This window comes from Micrasema longulum, unplaced genomic scaffold (genome assembly GCF_059751315.1).
Source record: "Micrasema longulum isolate JH-2025_06_02 unplaced genomic scaffold, ASM5975131v1 h1tg001620l, whole genome shotgun sequence".
In the NCBI taxonomy this organism is placed as follows: domain Eukaryota; kingdom Metazoa; phylum Arthropoda; class Insecta; order Trichoptera; family Brachycentridae; genus Micrasema; species Micrasema longulum.
The window spans coordinates 18038-37337 of record NW_028278801.1 but is presented as its reverse complement, the minus strand read 5'-3'; the positions used below and the strand labels follow the sequence as shown (position 1 = coordinate 37337).

At 36.0% G+C, this 19300-nt stretch overlaps 2 protein-coding genes across 2 annotated transcripts; one reads left to right on the top strand and one right to left on the bottom strand.

Annotated features, from left to right (window-relative positions):
* Nucleotides 1-1756: 1756 nt before the first annotated feature.
* Nucleotides 1757-12406, bottom strand: mTor (serine/threonine-protein kinase Tor). The gene is made up of 6 exons (XM_088236933.1): nucleotides 11890-12406; nucleotides 9386-10183; nucleotides 6679-9254; nucleotides 3973-6342; nucleotides 3090-3305; nucleotides 1757-3003 (listed from the first exon to the last, which is right to left on the bottom strand). Exons 1-6 carry the CDS (start codon nucleotides 12110-12112, stop codon nucleotides 1867-1869), a joined length of 7320 nt encoding a protein of 2439 aa, XP_088093059.1. The 5' UTR covers nucleotides 12113-12406; the 3' UTR covers nucleotides 1757-1866.
* A 2532-nt stretch (nucleotides 12407-14938) lies between these two features.
* LOC148274566 (uncharacterized) lies at nucleotides 14939-19001 on the top strand. Its single transcript, XM_088236927.1, has 4 exons — nucleotides 14939-16497; nucleotides 16572-17768; nucleotides 18142-18249; nucleotides 18787-19001. Exons 1-4 carry the CDS (start codon nucleotides 16360-16362, stop codon nucleotides 18916-18918), a joined length of 1575 nt encoding a protein of 524 aa, XP_088093053.1. The 5' UTR covers nucleotides 14939-16359; the 3' UTR covers nucleotides 18919-19001.
* Nucleotides 19002-19300: the final 299 nt, after the last annotated feature.

Genomic DNA, 19300 nt, shown 5'->3' with positions numbered 1-19300 from the left:
ATATTTACCTGAAATTGTAAAAAAAACATATTTACTATAGGTATCTGCAACTGAAATCAACAACTTAAGACTTGTCATATCCAAAATAGAAATCTCGATTTCTCTAAAATTGCAGCGGGCGCTGCACCATAAAAAGGCAAGTTTAGAATATTCAAAGCTAACTGCTGTATTTTTGTAAAAAACGTTTTTTTTGACAAACCAACTTTATTTATTTTGACAAAAACGCAAAAATTATTTACTTTTTAGTGTAACCGGCCCTAATAAGCATATTTTATTACAATTCAAACAAAAAAATATGTACAGTCCATTCAATCTTTACTTATGTCTAATGTGTAACAAAATTATTTTTTTATAAATCATTCAAATGTCAATGCTTACACGAGCGAAAATTGTATGTTTACTCGATTCACTGACAGACACTAACGCGTTAGTATAGTATTATTATACATTCTTAAATGCACTACTCGTACCTACAGTAACATTTATTTTACTTATGTACATCTTTTATGCAGACATCTATGATAAATTAAAACACAGCGTAATATTTATATTTTTATACATAGAAAATAATTTCTATGTTGTTTATTTGTATAAAAAAAAATATTTGATGAAAAAAAAATTATTTATAAACAATATAATAAAATCTTAAAATATAAGTCAGGTTATCCAGGCTAACAAATCAAACAAGTTTTTGTTGTTTTAAAATGGATTTGCCTTTGGATTGTTAAATTGTCAATTATACTGATGTTGAACCATCAATATGCCAACATTCTCATTAAATATGCATACAAGTTTATATGCAGCAGGTATAAGCATATTTTGTACCCAAGAGAAAATACTCAATAAATTTTTAATAAGACAAAAGTATATTTCTTACTTAGGTGAGGTGAAAATGAAGCTGCCCATTTTTAATATGGAAACATAACTACATAGTTTCAAAGTCTAACATCAATTTGAAGATTCACCAAAAGCAGTATTTGTTAGATTATAAAAACAATATGCAAGTAGATTTATTTTGTTTGTATCTCAAATACAATATTTTCACGATACAAACGTTATGGAGTTATTTTTTTAAATGCAAATTACATATTACACATCAATGTAATGAAAGCTTTTAATTGTTCTATTATTTTAAATAAATAGAACTCACGCATTATAAATAACTTTACTGTCTACACATAAAAATATTTTCATGCTGAGGAAAATATCGAAATATGTTTATTAAATAAATAATACAGATTACTTATTGGCAAAATGTTTACATTTGCGCATTGAATATTCAGAATCACCATAAAAAGTGTTTTATTTCAGGCTTTACATTTCTATGGGATGCAAACTTAAGGCTGTAGTCTGATAAAAAGTAAGTAACTCATACAACTTAGATATTTTAAAATACTGTTTCTTTTCAACTGCAGTTAAAAAACACTAAGCAAACATGCATTAAATAAAAACCATATTTTTCAGATATTTCTGTTAAAAAATATACTTAAAAGTTTTATACGACTAAAATAAAGTTATTTTTTGACCAGCAGATTACGTCTCTTAAGATTTTTCCGCCACAGTTCTTTTGTTCAACTTACTATGTACCATTAAATCATTTGAACCAATTTTACTTTATATGAGAATCAATGTACCAAAGTTTGCTCAAAATTTTAAGAGGCGTAATCTGCCGGTCGAAAGGTAATTGTATTTTAGTCATAAAATTTTTAAGTATATTTTTTAACAGAAATATCTGTTTTAAACTAATGCATTTTGCTTTCTTTTTTTTTAATTGGGCTATTTTGAAAAACAATGTTTTAGAATGCGTAAATCGTATGATTTTCTTACTTTTTGTCAGACTAAAACCTTAAACATAAACTCTATAAACTACCAAAATGGACACCAACCAATATAGCATTGACAAAGATTTTCATTACTTGTAGCTTGCTGGATTAGAAGATCAACTTGTTCGGTGACTGATAATGCTTTGTCTGGATTGAAATCTCGACCAGTGAGCTTGTCTCGTACCCGAGTAATAATGGCCAGAGCTTTCTTGTTGAGGGCCTCGGGCAGCCCCTCAGGAGGGGGTGCAGGGGCGCGTGATGACGGTGGTGGAGGTAGGGGGGCAACCATGGCCGGGGGGGCTGACAGTGAGCCCCCCTCAGCCCCCCCGGAGCCCAAGGAACCTTCGCGGGAGCGCCGCCCGGCATCCATGAGCCTCCAGTTTAGCAGAGGATCGTGGACAAAGGCCTCCAGCACCGCCATAAGGCTGTCCTTGTTGCGATGCAGCACAGTCATGACAGAGTTGCATGTACACCTGTACGTTCCTTCTATGCCGGTAACCTCCATGGCATTTATCAACATTCTCGTCAACCTAAATGGAATTTTTTCAGGAAATTTGTCACGAGTAACGGCAACTTCGAAACAGTCACCAAAGTCAATATGAAGTATTTTGCCCGTAACTCTGTCAAGCATCAAGTTGGAAGGATGGCGATCCCCTAGACCTAAAATATACCCGACCATGGACATTACTGCCAGCGATCGAGTGTAGTTAGTTCTTCGTTCGAACCATACTTCAGACGAGGGACTCTTGAGCCAGAGAAGGCGTGCCAGATCATCTCCAGCCGTGTGCTCCAAAGCGTGTTCAAACACTTCAACCTTTTGCATTAAGAGTAGTCTGTCATAATCGGCGGCCATACGCAGCATTATTCTGTGCTCTATATTTAACAGGCACTTCTTTCTTTCACGATAATCTCTAATGAGGGAGTGCAAGGTGTCACAGTGAGGAACCCAACCAATCAATCCAGAATTAGTGCTGAGAGGTATAACTGCATAGCGCTGTATAGTCAAATTACGCCGGAATGTATCTGGATCATTTTGTAATAAGGTGTTTGCGAGTCCAAACAGTTGCATAACTCTTTCATCTTGTCGTAAATCTTCATGACCTTTTAGTAAGAACATATAATCTTTACCATTGGAGCCCCGAATACAGAGCCGACGAGGACGCTGCTTTGACGTTATTACCTATAAAACAATTTTTGTCATTATAATACAGATAGGAGTTGAATAAACATTGAATATTAAGATTGTGAAGAAATAGGCTAGGTAACCTGCAAGTTGGTCTGGATGTGAGCGATGCGCACCACCTCTTGGCCCGGGCGGTACGTGCCAGGGACGGCCAACTCCAGGTTCTGGCAAGCCAACAGGTTGGGGGACACATACTGCAACTCCAGCGATGTGAGCTGCGGCAGCTGGCGGGATATGCGTCGGAAAACGTGGTAATACAAGTCCCAAGCCTGGTTAAGGTCTCGAGGATTTGTAGACTCCTAAAATGTGGACAATAGGGTTTTTTCACAAGTCAGGAATAATGTTGAGAATATACAAAACGGCTTTCGGTTGGGGTCATATTATTTTGACGTCATGCCCGCCAACTGCGTTTCTATTTAACATTGCGTACAAAAATGGTGCAAAAACGTCATATGTGCTGTTTGTTCCATAGCGCACAAAACGTCTTGTTTTTGAGTAATCCAAAATATGCATATTTTATACCTTCATAGTAAATTTATCCAACATAGGGTAAAAAAAATATTAATACCATTACCATAGTATTTTTTTGTTTATTTAAAAATAAAAACAACAAAAAAACGTGAAAGACCCTATTGATCTTAAAGATAAAACTTATGTTTTTTATTCACCATGCACCCTAAAATTATACCACACTTAAAGAGTAATAAATAGTTTTTAGTAAACAAAAATATTTATTTTAATTTTAATTGAGTTACTCTATTGAAAAATATGAAACAGAAAGAGTGAAATAGTAGGTACAGATGTTACAACTAAAATGGCAATTTCAAATAGAATATATTATGCAGTCTCGTATATGGAGGAAGTACTATTACATATGGAGAAATTACAGTTTATAGTTGTTAATTTGAATGTGTTTATAATTTGATGATATTGCTAACGGTCGCAGAACAGATTATAATCACTCACCTTATAGCGATTACACCACTCTTGAGCTTCCATAAGATCTCTTCCATATGCTTGATTAAACGACGTCTCCTTTAAAGTTTGCGGTCCTCTTTCGAGCATTGCATGTAATGGTTCTAAAGTCTCAAACATTCCTCTAATGTTTCTTTCTCCAAAATATAACCTCGATGCTTCTTCCAAGCCTTCGTGCCACTGCTCGTGCCATAAGATTGCAACCCTGATGAGTTCATCGGAAGCCATGATAGCTTGATTGACTAGTGTTGCTGAATGTGTACACATGGACTTTAAGATCTGATTTGCTGCATTCCTCCGTGCGATGAATGAAGATTTTGAAGCGACAGTGAGTGGATAAACAAGGGCTTGCGGATGTGACTTTCCAATATCAATAAGTAGAGTGTGAATCAGCCGGCCGACTAATGCTCTAGGAGTATCAATCCTAGCAATAAGTTGAGGTATCACTTGCAGCCAAGTGTTGATCTCTATAGTCTTAATACCTTCCACAATAGCCTCGTGAACTTCTGGCCACTGTCCGTAATCGAACCATAATGTTAAAAGTCTCAGAGTGTCTTGCAACGAACTGCCATGGGATAAATTAATGGATTTGAAAAATCCCTCAACTGCGGGCACAGTATATTTTGAAACATAATGACCATTATTTTCAGTACCAGTTCCTGGAGCATTAGCATTGTTATTATCACCATTTTTATGTTTATAAAAGAGAACAGCTTCAAAGTTCATATAAGCCCAGGCGTGCCAAGCTTTGTACCAATCGGATGCATGATCTGTGGCAGAGGAATATGATTGTAAAACAACTGGTATTGATGCTTCTGTAATTCCTTCTAATGACTCTCGCCAAGCACCGAGCTTGAGATAGCATCGGGCCAAAAGTCTGCGCCACTCTAATTCAGTCGTCTCATCAGAGGCTCTGAGAGGATTTACATTTACAAAATGCTGAAGTTGAGACAGCGCTAGTTCTTTATTTGATGCAACCCACAAATATTTGCAATAAGCGAATGTAACCTGCGGTTGTTGGATCGGTAAAGGCATGTCTGCTTGTTTAGAAGGATCACAGCCCAAGAGCATAACCAGTGTTTTGTGTGAGAGGTTTAAGGAGCCGCTCTTACGACACAGAGAAGCATATTTTAGCCATGTGTGCATATCATCTACAGGACTAACAACTAAGCGACGTACTCTGATGATTCGCTGCCAATCTTCTACAAGTCTCTGTCCTCCCTGAAGGCGAGCCCACCACATGGACCGAATAGCTGTTCTTCGCTCGGGCACCAGTTTATACTGCACAACTTCTTCTAACTCTGCCAACATTTGAACCCAAACCATTGCTCCATATGCCCGTTGATAGGATTCACCAGCCATAGCAGTAAGCTCTGTATCTAGTAAATCCCTAGTCTGTTCCACCAAAAGTTGGGCTTGGGAAAATTGTCCTTCGTGCACGGCGAGTACAGCTCGATAGAAGGCGCCATCTTGGGAATCGTTAGGGATGCACTGCACATACTGTGTCATGGACTCCCACTCCCCCAAGCCCCAAGCTGCAGCAGCGGCTAATCTCCCAGCTCGGGCCTTGTCTTCACCATCCCAATTCTCCCAATACTCTCCGGCTGTACGGTGAAGTTCTCCCCACTCCCCAAGAGCCTCTAGGCACCGCATCTGACCAAGACGTGCCTCAGCTTCATCGGGTTCATTGTGTAATTTGTCTTTATACAAAGATAATGCCTTTTCCCAGCTGTGCAATTTTTCGTACCAGCGAATTTGCACTTGCAGTTCTGTATCTCCACCACGCCGTCTAGCCATTACATACTCTAGAAGACCTTCAGCAGCCTCACGCTGTTGTAATTTGTTATTGATCAGAATCAACGATTCTACAGCGTGTGAGCCAACACCTTGTCTAAATTCTTCTTCTTTGTAGTGAAGAGCTTTAGCATAAGCGCGACAATGCATAGCTCTCTCACCCAGTAAATGAGGCTTAATAGGAAGACATCCACGATCACAGTGTTCCATGAACTCTGCCAAGTTTAAAATAGTTTGAGTTATTTCGGGTAAATCAGGAACCATGAGAGCTTGTTCTAAGGCTTTGACCAGTTCTATTTGCATTGCATCGGAAAGTTCAGTCCAGCATGATACAAATGCAGCGTTAAATAAATCTCTTAGTAGTTGGGAGTAATTTTGTGCTAAAGCGAGACACGAGCGCAAAGCGGGACTTTGGGATTCCTTCAAAAGTCCAATACTAAGATTGCGTAACCATTCCAGCCAATCATCCTTTGAAACTCTACTGGTTGCGTTCCAAGCTAACCTTAGATTATCAGCATTAACATGTAATTTTTTTATTGTTGTTGTGTCACTTGATGTCAAACTTATCTGAAAAAAAATTGAGAAACGGGTTTCAACATAATATGTATATGTAATGGTATATTTTTATTTAACCATGTGAACGTTTTCATTAGCAGTCCGATTTTTAGCTAATTATCCAAATTAATAAACTTTATCAATTAATATTATTAAATATACCTTAACAAATAGATAAATTAGTACATCAGAAAAACTAAAATGAAGCAATACAAAACAATATGTAAAATTAATTAAATTTTATCTAAATGTACATACATTATCTAAATGTACATTAATTATTTATAATAAATAATAAATAACAATACATATTCATGCAATATCTGAAAACATTAATGCACACATTACCTCATGATTATTATGTCCAGAAAACCAATGCCTGGTAAGAAGAAAATCTTCATCCATAGCAAGTGTAGTGTTAGACTGCAACTTGGATATTAGAACCTCATACTTCTGGCACGGGATACGATGTTTATTGATTACTTTCTGCACGAGGGGAATAAAGTTATTGTATTTTCTTCCAAGTTGTACTACAAGCGCACACAGGGTATCCATTGCGGTCGGGCGCAGCTCGGGGCAAGTTTCTAGACTCCGCACCAATGGATGAAGAATTCTAGAGGTGAGATCGGTAAAGTCCAGACAATCCGCTAGGTGTCCTACTGTTTCCATGGCTACTTTGCAAACTGACAAAGGACAGTCGTTGGAGTCAAACAGTCTCACAATTGGAGGCAAAACTAAATGAAGATAATCATCCAAATTATCGCCAAACTTCTGTAATGCCATTAACAACTTTACTGTTACTGTACGTTCTTTACTGGAGTCGTGCGATAGTACTCTTAGAATTTGCGGTATCAATTGTGGTAAATAGATTTTAAATTCTGCGCCCAGGGCCACAGCAATATGTTCCACCAATAGAATTAAAGTTGTTTGTAGAGTACTATTGGGAGTCCAAAATTCCTTGATCAGATCAAATATTTTATCCAAATAATTTCTAATGTGTTGCTTTACTATAGCAATCAACGTGGCCAACTGCGTAAAGAGAAAATCTCTGAAAGTTATATCTGCCATTCGAACCACATATAAAAAACTCGGCATAACTTGAGATATGTATGGTACACATTTGATTCCCAGAGATTGGAAGATAAATGTTACAGCTTGTACGACACTAGTGTGATGTTGAGACAAAGTGGGATCACGGATTATACGCATCAGAGTTGAAATTGCTATAGCAGGGTAGTACTCCTCTAACATTGACGAAGACATATTGACTAACATCTCACTTGTATTCATATCATAGTTATTTTCATCAGTCTTGCTGTCAGCTAGAGATAACAGATTGGTGTCAGCTTGTGCATCTATCATTCCGCAGCTAATTTTGTGTTTGTAGGGGTCTAATGCCCCCAGTAACCCCAATACTCTAATAGTCTCTCTCCTGATGACAGGTTGCTGTTCAGTCTTCAGGAAGTTGATGAGGACATCCATCAAATTGGGGAACTCCGAGTAAGGAGTGACCACTTGGCCAGTGGCACTTATAAGCTGACCAAATGCCCAGAGAGCAACACTTCTCTTTTCTGGAGCACTAGCATCGGCCAATAATTCCAGCAGAATAGATAACAATTCAGGCATCCACTTTTGAAGACCATTTCCATCACCATTAACTTCTGCTAAATCCCCTATAGCTCGTAGAACACTGAGGACAACACCTGGATTTAAATCAGATTCCTTTAATTTTGGAACCAAAACATTCAAAATAGGTTCCATATATGGTCTGATCAGTCGAGGAGCATTTACAATTAAATGGTCGAGCATTCGTGCCGCTTGTTCTTTATTACGACTCATTCCTGAATGTTCCAATTCAGTCAGAAACTGAATGAGCGTCTTCCTTAAGCTGGGCATTACATAAGCTGGATTAACTGTACTGAGTCTGCCAATGGTACAGATAGCCAATTCTCGTATTTCGAGGACTTCATCATTCATGGCTATAAATAGGGAACTGAGATTTTCTATTTGTGCTAAATGCGAGTCAAATGTATCATCGAGTGAAGCTAATACCCAATAGCGAACATCACAATCTGTATCAGTAATGCCAACTATCAAAAGTTTCCTGAGGACATCAGCCACAGTACATGTTACTGTATGGGAATATTCTTTGTGATGTGATTCTATGGCTAGAGCCAGGAGTCTGCTGCATGTTCTTACTGCCTCCAGTCTGATCTCTTGCTGTTCACTCTGTAGAAAATAATTTGCGCAACGTCTAACAAATTGCAATAAACTGTATCCCTCAAAATCAAACGTTCCTAATGTTCTTAACGCCAATACATAGCAAGAAACATCGTGCGAGTCAGATGAAAAGAAAGGCGAACTCACTTGCTGTTCCAAGTGTTTAGGTACTCCAGGGTGTAGAAATGGTTTCTTCATTAAAATTTCAGAGAGAATATTTAACAAACAATCGGATATATCTCTCTTTACATAAACTACACTTTGAGCAAGCTCTCTAAGGCATATTGTCAAAGCTGGCGTTAATCCTACAGCCATCATAGATAGCAAAATCTCTTTTATATCTCTAGCAATCACCACATTCACCGCTCTTCCTAGCAAAGAAATACAAACGAATACTGCAGGATCTGCTACACGTTTCTTTACCGGAGTATCGGGAGAAGGTAAGGCTATTTTGATGGTTTCCATTATTCTGCGAAGGAATGGTTTGATTTCTACACCAACTGCAATGGCTATGAGACCAATAGTAGTAAAGGCCATGTTTCTATCTTTTTCTCTTCCTCTTAATGTGTCCAGTAAGTAGACGATAGTACACTGTAGATATTTCTCAACAAAATCTTCTTTATCGAATGCTGCTAGTCGTGGAATAATAATCATAATTATTTGTTGAACGTGAGGTGACCTGGATACCCTATGTAGCATAATATCTATAAGAAAATAAAATATAACGTTTTTTGTAAGCAGATTCAATAAAAAGATGTAAATGAGTATCTATTAAAATATTATAACACTACAGAAGTTCATATGTATACATTACTAGATAAAAATTATTAATTACCTTTACATATGGTTTCATAATTGTTCATCACAAGCTGCTTACATACAGCAGACTCATAGACATTTGCAGTTTGAGCACTACTAGAAGATGCATTAGTGATATCAACATGGCGCCCCCGTGAACTCAATGGACTTCTGAGACGAGGCATCATGGATATAATATCTTCGGTGAGACTAATCTCTTGGTGAGTATCTAAGGTTTGCATTAAATGAGTGTACTTGCGCTCCCATGCAGCATTCGAGCACCTCAACAATTCATTGAACACAAGGAAACTTCCGTGAACACGATCGTCTCGGGTTACTCCTTTTTCCTTGAAGGATTGATCATCGATGCATGTCCTAGCTTCGCGGTAACACTGATCATACCAATGCGGAGTGTGCGTTTGCTTAGCATTTTCACGTTGTGCTGTCACTACCAGACCAGCCTGTAAAGCTTTACTTGCTGCTTCTCGAATAAGCGCTTTGGGGTCACGCATCGCAATAAATATGTGCTCAAAAAACCCCGAAACTTGCTGATGGAAGTATGTTGGCATGGCAATTGCTAGTTCCCTAAGTATCAACACCGCGGAATGCCGTTTTCCTTCGTTTCTTTCTACGGACAACCATTCGAATGCGCGGTCGACTTCAAACTCCACATATTCAGCCCTCTTAGCACCGGATATAGCAGCCAAACGCCCGACAGTTTTGGCCGCTAGTTCCATAACACCCACATCAGATGAAGGAAAGAGGTTTCTAAGGTAGTTGGCAAAGCGGGATATTCTCGTCTTTGTTGTGTCGCAGTCCCCACTGATGAGGCACACTATAAGAAAAATAAAATCCATATATTTTAGTGCATTGCCACTGTAAAAGTATTTTTAAAGCCTATCAGATATCGAAGTTTTTTCAGCAAAGGGAATATTCGAGATATAAATATTTTTTAGAGGATATTAACTTTTAGAGTGCAATATTGATGAAACAACTTATGCTCCTACCATTCAAAGTTCTACAATTATAACCCTTTGAGTAGTATAGCCGCACATGAGTATTATTTTTTTCCAATAATTATAGTTATTAATATTATTTACCCAAACTATAGTGTATTTAAAAGTATAGTGTTTATTTAATATATATATGTATATATTTATTTTGTTTGCACCATAACAGGCCAGGAGGCCTAATTACAGCGGCGAATTATATCACGGAACACCCAGGCTTGAGAAAAATTACATTTTAATTTTTGTGTTCTCACCGGGAATCGAACCCGGAACCTTCCAAATGTGAGTCAAGCAGACCACTACGCCACGGAGGCCGCCTATATTTATAAATATAGTGTTTCTTATATATATAAATAATAGTGCGACAAAAATAAATTCAGAACCCAAATCTAACATTATTCGTGCACACAGAGCAAGGCAGTGAACTAATGGCACACCCAGCCTTCCTGCAGGTTGGGTGGGCTATCTAAATTGTTGAAAAAACATTTAGTATTTAGAAGTTGCCAATGTGTAGATATATTTTGAACAGAAGGTGAAAAAATAAAATTATTTATTTAAAAGCATTGTGTTAGACAATTTATTATTATGGACGCTTTATTCTGAACTAAAATATGTGAAAAATATTTTAGTTTAGAATAAATCGTCCATTTAGGTTTCTATATCAGGTCTGCTATTCCAAACGCTCTCGCGGATGTAGAAAAAGCTTTTATAGCATGTATTTACATACAAAATACGCAATATAAAAGTGTTTTCTATGGCCACGAGAGCGTTCGGAATAGCACCGCAGGTTGCAGATAAAATAATGTCAAATTTTGAAATAAACAGGACATTCCATCAGCCCTACATATGCAAAATATTACCAGCTATAAACACTATGGAGACTTAAATGCACCTTGCAGATGTAGTGCTTAGCTTTCTGAGGTCTCAACATAAAATCATATTTGTATAATCATACTACTGACTTCTATATATACAAACAGTTGGATTTTAAAGATTGTTATTGTAACTCCATAATCAAAATATATAGATTTATATATTGTGTTTTGTTACTTTTCCAGGGCCCCGATTACAATGGGAAGTTAACATTTATCTTCAATTTTATCTACAAAATAAAATTAAGTTTTTTGTATATGCATACAATTTTGTATATGCATACAATTTTTTCTTCCAAGCATGTTCAATTATAGGTTACCAAGGAAGATACTTTAAATGTTCATGCAAATATACTAATTTTCGTACACAAATATCTTTTTTTTTTTATAGACAGTCTAAGATAACTCTGTTAACTTCCCATTGTAATCGGGGCCCAGGACCTGTATTAGGGATGGTAAGAGGGTTATCACTGTTTGTCGATATAGTTATCTCTAGAAATATTTTAATTGTGGTATGAAAATCTGTTGGCATTATGTTTGCTGCTATATCACCAATGAGATATCGGTATATCTCTTAAGGTTCCTCCATAATCAAAAAGCCTGGTGAGATGGTCAGCTATATGGAAAATAATGCTCTTAGGTATGTATTTTATGCTTACCAATTGCTAGAACACCACCCTTCTTTTCATTGACGTCACTCCCAGAAACCATTTCAAATATGTGGTGATTGAAATCGTCGAGGAACTGAGTAATTTCTTCTTGGGGCATTTCACGAAGTTCTGTTTTTACATAGAGGTATAACTCCCGGGCCGTTTTGCTGCGCGTCTCCGCATTTCTTGACTTTAGTCCAGCAACAAACTGCTGGACTAAAGACGATGACATTTCTAGATATTTTCCTTCTAAACTTTGAGTCTCAAAACACAGTGAAGGAACATCATTTAAGTGGAAAAATTCTCTCAAAACATGGCACTACAATACGACAAAAATATTGTGACCGGCAGGGCAGTATAATGGAGGATAAATATAAAATAATGACAGTATTTTTTAGAATACGAAAACGCTTATATAAATTAAGCGTTATCAATCTTGTTATCTTCAAAATAACATTAAAAACGCACGGTATACAAATAGAAACCAAAGTGACACTAAGGTTAGAGTATGGTTATTTAGTCTTATGTCGTTATGTGGTGTTATGACTGTAGGGATGCACACGATACATCGATGTTTTCAAAACATCGATACTTCGCTAAAAAAAAACATCGTATAAAACATCGATATTTGTTCAAAAAAACATCGATGAATCGAAATGTCGATGTTTTTTCAATGCGAAGTTTTTTTATGTAGTCGAATATAGAGCAAAATAAATTATGGAAAATACTTAGCCAGCATCCTGGGGAGGGGATGGCGACAGGTGTTTTTCAAAATTTGGAACTAACTAATTTTTTTTTTTATTAAAAAAAATTAAAATTTTGAGGCATTAAAAAAAACATGATTTAAATCTTTTAAGTCCCGGACATGGACTGTGAACAGGTGAGAACCATTACAACGATGCCCAATGTGTATTCTGCATATGAAAGATGTCTCAAATTTGTTAAGAATAACTTTGGAAAACCAATACTTTTTTGTTACATTTGGTTTTCCTTAGCTTGGGAGGAGGCTACCCAATATTCTTGCCGTGTACAAAATTTATTTTCCTTTGTCATAACGAGGATATCACCTAGTGGTAGGAAAATAGGCAGGATCCCCGGAATGGTCTGCCTCCTTTGCCGGAAATACCACAATGGCTAGAGATCCAAGACATAACAATGCTCTTTTTGGATGTCTCTGATAAAGAAAGAAGAAATCGAGTTTCTATGCAGAGCTCGTCCTCGGGATAAAAAGACGGGGGGATTTAGTATTTTTAAAGGCACTCAAAGAATCCGACAGGATAAGAAACTTGCTATATTGTGAGCTTAAAGCGTACTTGACAGCTTCTCGGATTGCGATACATTCAGCTGCAAATACAGATGCATTCTTGTGCAATTTGCACAATCTTTGAAAATCGTCGTCTTCACAATATGTGGCCGCACCCATGTGGGTTGGTGAATCTGATCGAGATATATAAGTGTAGATAATTCTTAAACCTATCCATCTTGACAACCGAGTACGGTTGAATGTACACTGGGGCTGTAGATGGCTTTCAACTCCGAATGTGAGTTCAATATTTGGGGCGTATACAGATACATCAAATGGAAAACGATAAACGGGAAGAAGGTCTAGGGTCAACGTTAAATTCAAAAGATTTCTAAAAATTAAAGCTGTTGAGTAGTAAAGGGAGTGGTTTATGGGACCAAAAAGATGAAAATGTCCCATAATCCTAGAGAAATTGTACCTTTTTGAGGAGCAGGTTGTTTTTTTGGAAAGAGTATTTTGGAAAAAACTTTTCCGCAAGTATTATATTCTCATTCCGCGGGTGGATCACAAGCCGCTACTTGTAAAGTGTTAGTTGGAGATGACTTCATGGCTCCGAGGAATAGTCTCAGACTTTGGAATTGGATCCGGTCAAGTCTTTGGAGATTCTTTTTTGAACATGGTTCTATAAGGAACGAGTATAAAAAAGTATCTGTATAAAAGGGTGGCTCCCCTACCATACTCGCGAGACTCCTGTTAACGTACTCAATCTGGCTTGATACTTGTTTACTATATGGTTTATGTATGAGTTCTCTGGAAGATGAGTGTCCAAAATTACTTGCAAGGACTTAATATGGGTCGTAAAAGAGACTATCTCATCTCCGTGCTGAATTTTTATGTTTGGAACTTTTCACTGTCTACAAAAGATAGCGTTACTTTTACCAGTCGACAGGTCTTAAAAATGTTCCCCTAACTAATTCTTGATATTACCCACACCTAAATTTAGAACATTTTCTAGATTCTTTGGGTCCTTTAGTATTCAAACGGTTAAGTATGTACGCCCAGCTTAATATTATTAAATATATTATGCACTCGTACAGTCATTGTTTTCATATGGAATAATTGGATGGGGGGAGAGGGGCTTTTAAATCATTAGAAACTTCAAAAGTTTATCTTAAAAATAATGCTTCACAATTATCGCACTTTATCCTCTTCCCAATTGTTCCAAGAAGCTAAACTTTTGAAAATAAGACAAATATATTGTTTTAAATGTTTAAAATATATTATATAAAATCTTATAAATAAACAACTAAAACAGTATAAGTCACTCTCAAAGCACAAGAGTTAGTTTTTTTTTTTGGAGAGTTACAGTAATAACATTTACTAGATGTGTAAAAGTAGATATGTTTAGAATTTTACAAAAACGTGTACTTTTTATGAAATTTATTAATAAAAGATATTTTTTTAATCTAAATCTAAATTTATTTACTAGTAATTCAAATATATCAAATCTAAGAAGAAATCGTGTGCTAAAAATACCACATTGTAAAACGAGCATCTAGTACAGAGACACGCATATTTTATAGGCTCATCATTTTAGACATTTGACTCATACACGGAAGGTTCTCGGTTCGATTCCCGATGAGAACACAAAAATTAAATATGATTTTTCTTATGACTGGGTGTACCGTGCTGTAATTTATTACTGTAATTGGGCCTCGCGGCCTGTTGTGGTGCAAAAAAATCGATCTTGTAGAAAAGTCCTTGGATTAAATATAACTGTTCAAATAAAAAATAAATCAAAAAAATAATTCTCTTCATATTTTAATATATATGGCAATGCGTTGATCATCATTCTATGACTTTCGGACTCTGAAATACCGTTATTGACATAACAAGTTTCCAGCAAGTTTTGGCAAAAACTTGTCTCTTCAAACTTGTCGGAACAAGAGTCCAGCAACTTTTGATTAAAACTTGTCACGTCAAATTTTCCTTTTCAAACTTCCATCAATCTTAAATCAAGTTTCACTGCTATCTGGGCTATGACTGTTCCCCTGAAGAATCCTCACCTGAGGAGCCATGGTGGCAGTTAAGGATAGAGGTAACATGTTGAAATTGGTGGGTGACATTGAATGGTATTTGAGGGTAGTTTTGGAGGAGTGAAAGTTAAATACTCATATGGTAGAAATCAATGAGTTATTCGATGATGGGACTGTGCTGGGGAAATAACCCGCGTTAGGTCCTGAAGGAAGTTGTCCGTTCAGGAAAAAAAGGAGTGAGGAATCATGATGAGGAGCATTGGGTTTGGAGAGAGGTTTTTATGACCCCACCTTTTTCTCCACTGTTTTTTTAAGGATGTTGACGGGTAGGGTTGAGCAATTGTTTTCAGCTTTGTTGTTTTAGAAGCAATTTTTTCCGTAAGAAATTGTCGCTTTTCTGAACATTTTCACCGCTTCTACGTACGATATGCTTTTTTCAGGCATCGTATGTTTAATATTTTGTTGTCTTTTTAGCTCAGGGCACAGCTTGCTGGTGGCAAAGTGGTTAACGGAACAATTAAGGTATTTTATATCCTCCTCCCATGCAGGACTCCCCATTTGTGTGTGGATCTACATTTGTAGCAGCGCGGTAGGAATGTGCAGACGGTCTCTGTTCGCCCATACTTACAGCATTTAAAACACTGCATAGTATGTAACACATAGAGTTCTACAGGGAGGGATACATTGAATATAGATAAATGGGAAGACAGAGATTTCGAGTCGAAGGTCAAAACCACCACGTGTGAGGGTTTCCATTCGACTACATCGCAATTAACAATGTTTGAGTTTGTCCAAATTTGTGTTTATTAGAACTGGATTCAACCCCTTAGGAAGCTGTTAATATTAACACTCGAGAACTACTTTAAATTAATCGATTGTGTCCATACTCGATTTTGTAACTCATTCGGTTGTGCGTATCACTATTGGAAACAAAATGCGAAGACAATATTATCACACATAGACAATATTAATAGGCATAGACAAATTTAAGCTGTGATCTTAAAAATCTAAATGATTTTCATTCGACAATTTCGACATGTGGCTCTTTACTTTATGGTCTGATGTGATTATTGAGGTTAAAAGTTGAAAGAATTTTTTTTCGTTAATAGTGAAAATAAATGAGTGTTTATTAACGTTTTAAAATAAAGAGGTGTTTATTAACATATGTAGTGTTAGTAAATTTCTAGAATTCTTCAAACAATGACTCGTTTTGCCCGGTCGAAAGGATCAAAATCATCAAATGAACGTATTCCGGAGCAGGCTACTCCTTGGGATGTAATGAGAAAACAGCTACAGGATAAACAAACAAGTGCAGAAGATTCCTCTAAACGAGCAGAAGTATGTATTTACATACGTTAGTTTTATTTAAAACCGATATTTTTGTGATCTTTTATTCCTTATATTTTTTTCAGTTCGAAGCCATTCGAAAAGAAAATTACGAGAAATTCCTGAACGAAGAAAAATCTAATAAGACGTGCAAATCGTGGTGCGAATTCCCTGATGGTAATGAAAATACGACAGTCCAAAGTAACCCGGTTTCTGAAAGTAAAAACAAAAAAAAGAAAAGAAAGAAGAATAAAGTTCAACCTGAAGCAGAAAGTGAGTTCATAGACTTAGCCGACAGTGAAAAAAGCCTCGATGTTGATGATCCTGAACTGTCCAAGTGGTGTGATGAATACTCGGATCGTGAATCAAATGAGCGGCTTAAAGAGCTCACTTCTAAACTGGATGAAATTTGCAAAAAAGACTCCAAGAAAAATAAACATTTAAAGAATGCTGCTCTTGAAAAAAGTGACGATGTAAAAGTCAGTCATGAAAATAAGAAAAATAAAAGGAAACCAAAAAACACAACACAAAATATTAAAGAAGAAGATATTGATGATGATATGAGTCATTTGACAAATGAGACAATCAACATGATGTCCCCTACCGAAATTGAATCTGATGTTTCTTCTAAAAAATCCAAATCTGCTAAAAAAAGAAAGCTATTATTAGATCATGAAGATAATCCTGATGATGTCAAAATGAAAAAACAAATAAATAATATTCCGAAGACTGACACTGTTAAACAAGTAGATAAAAAGAAAAAAAAGGATACAAATAAAAGTTTTTCAGAAAATAAATTCAGCACAAGTGATTCAAAGAATAAAATGGAGACGGCCTCAAAACAGAATAAAAAAGAGCATGCCAGACGTAAACCCGTTCCAGAAGGCAAAAATATATTGATATTAAATGGGGAAGAAGTAGAAGTGGTTACATTGCATGGTTTCCCCATTACTGCTAAAGATGGACAACGAATACAAGAATTACGTAAGAGTCTAATCTCTAAAGGTATTCCTAGAAGCGAGGTAGAAAGGACAGTAAAGTTGGAACGGAGGAAAGCCGAGAAAACATTGGCCAGACTAAAGAAGAACCTCTGTTTCCACTGCAGGAAGGGTGGCCACATGTTGTCAGAGTGTCCTGACTTGAATAAAGAAGAAAGCAAATCGGCCATGCCGTCAGCGGGAATATGCTTTAAATGTGGATCAACTGAACACACCCATTTTGCATGCAGAGTAGTAAGGACTCAAGATTACAAATTTGCTCAATGCTTTATTTGTAAGGAGCAGGTACTTATATTATTTCAATACTTTTTTAGGTTCATGACGTGTTTTATTATGTTTAGAAAGTTAAATTATTAAAAAATAAAATGTGCCTATATTTTACTTGTCTTACAGGGGCAATCTTCAGATTGTAAACACAGACATAAAAATAAAGATGGAAAAATCTCTGAAGTCGTAAAATAACTAACCATAATCTACAAAAATATTGTTTTGATTATGACTTTGGTTCTGTCCCTACCTAATGTCTATATTTTAGTTTTTTTTTGTTTTAATGTGTGTACCTATAAAATTGGGTAAATACGTATGCCATTGGTAAATTGATGGTCTAGTAAGGTATTAAATTTGTGGCTTTAGATTATATAAAATATTTTATTTGCAGGGCCACATATCACGTCAGTGCCCCGACAACCCGAAAGGAATATATCCTAAAGGTGGAGCATGTCGAATGTGCGGAGATGTAACTCATCTTAAAAAGGATTGTCCACAGGTATTTATTTCCAACCAAAATGATTCATAATCTATCACTTGCCACCCATTTATCTCAGTCATTTTGACCATCAAACATCATTCCCTTGAGTTAAATCAAACAAATATGTAAAATTACAACAGGGATGGAGAATACCTTAAATAAGGAAATATGGTAGTCTAGGCATTAACAGAGCTTATGACCTGTCATTGGCTGGTTTAAGTGGAAGCGATCAAAACACTGCTCAGCAAGAAAAATATAAAAATTTACTACTGTGTTTTAACAAATCTATATTATGGCTGACTGTGCAATTGTCTCTGGTTCTGTAATAATAGCAAATATCGCGAGATAAGATTTTAATTTTACTGCTGTAATATATATCTGTTATTATAAGAGCCAAAATTTGATTCAGGAAAATTATTTGAGCATGGATATTCAAAATATCATTAACAACATTTGTATGTGACATCGTTGATAAAACTAAGATTAATTTGTTTTTAAATTGCCTTTTTATATTATGACTATCAATAGTTATATTTTATAATTTGTTTATTCTAGATAATTCAACAAAGAGAAGATGATTCAATTCGTCTGGAGACATTACAGTCTGAAAATTTGGAAGATATTGGACAAACCACCAGCACGAAAGCAACTCCTTCTCTACCCAAAATAAAACATGTAAAATTCTAATATTGTGTTAATTAACATTGAATTCTCTTCTTGTTTTATATTATATTTATGAAAATATATTTATATGTGTATAAATATAAAAATTAGTTTTTTTTTTTATTTGAAAAAAATGTATGCATGGGTATTAAAACCAAACACAATAAAAAAATTGAAAGAGTAACAAAACAGATTTACTTTTGATTATTAACTATAATGGCACACCTAGGATTGTAGTATCTTGAAGTTAACCTTTTCACACTCGTGCGCCGCGCCTACGTAAAGGTAGCCCACTGCCCAAGCATTTTCTGTGAAATATTTACGCGACTTGCGACCTACGCGTAGCTGTTATAAAAATAAACATATCTCTAAAATTAGTCATCCTATTTGGTAAAATAAAAATAGC

What these genes read in the sequence shown, in the direction of transcription:
- mTor (XM_088236933.1), bottom strand. Translation starts at nt 12,112, where the DNA reads ATGTCATCGTCTTTAGTCCAGCAGTTTGTTGCTGGACTAAAGTCAAGA. An exon ending in GGGTGGTGTTCTAGCAATTG is followed by an intron (nt 10,184 to 11,889) that starts GTAAGCATAAAA and finishes TTTTTCTTATAG; the next exon opens with TGTGCCTCATCAGTGGGGAC. An exon ending in ACATCCAGACCAACTTGCAG is followed by an intron (nt 3,004 to 3,089) that starts GTTACCTAGCCT and finishes ATTGTTTTATAG; the next exon opens with GTAATAACGTCAAAGCAGCG.
- LOC148274566 (XM_088236927.1), top strand. Translation starts at nt 16,360, where the DNA reads ATGACTCGTTTTGCCCGGTCGAAAGGATCAAAATCATCAAATGAACGT. An exon ending in ATTCCTCTAAACGAGCAGAA is followed by an intron (nt 16,498 to 16,571) that starts GTATGTATTTAC and finishes TATTTTTTTCAG; the next exon opens with TTCGAAGCCATTCGAAAAGA. An exon ending in GCTTTATTTGTAAGGAGCAG is followed by an intron (nt 17,769 to 18,141) that starts GTACTTATATTA and finishes TTTTATTTGCAG; the next exon opens with GGCCACATATCACGTCAGTG.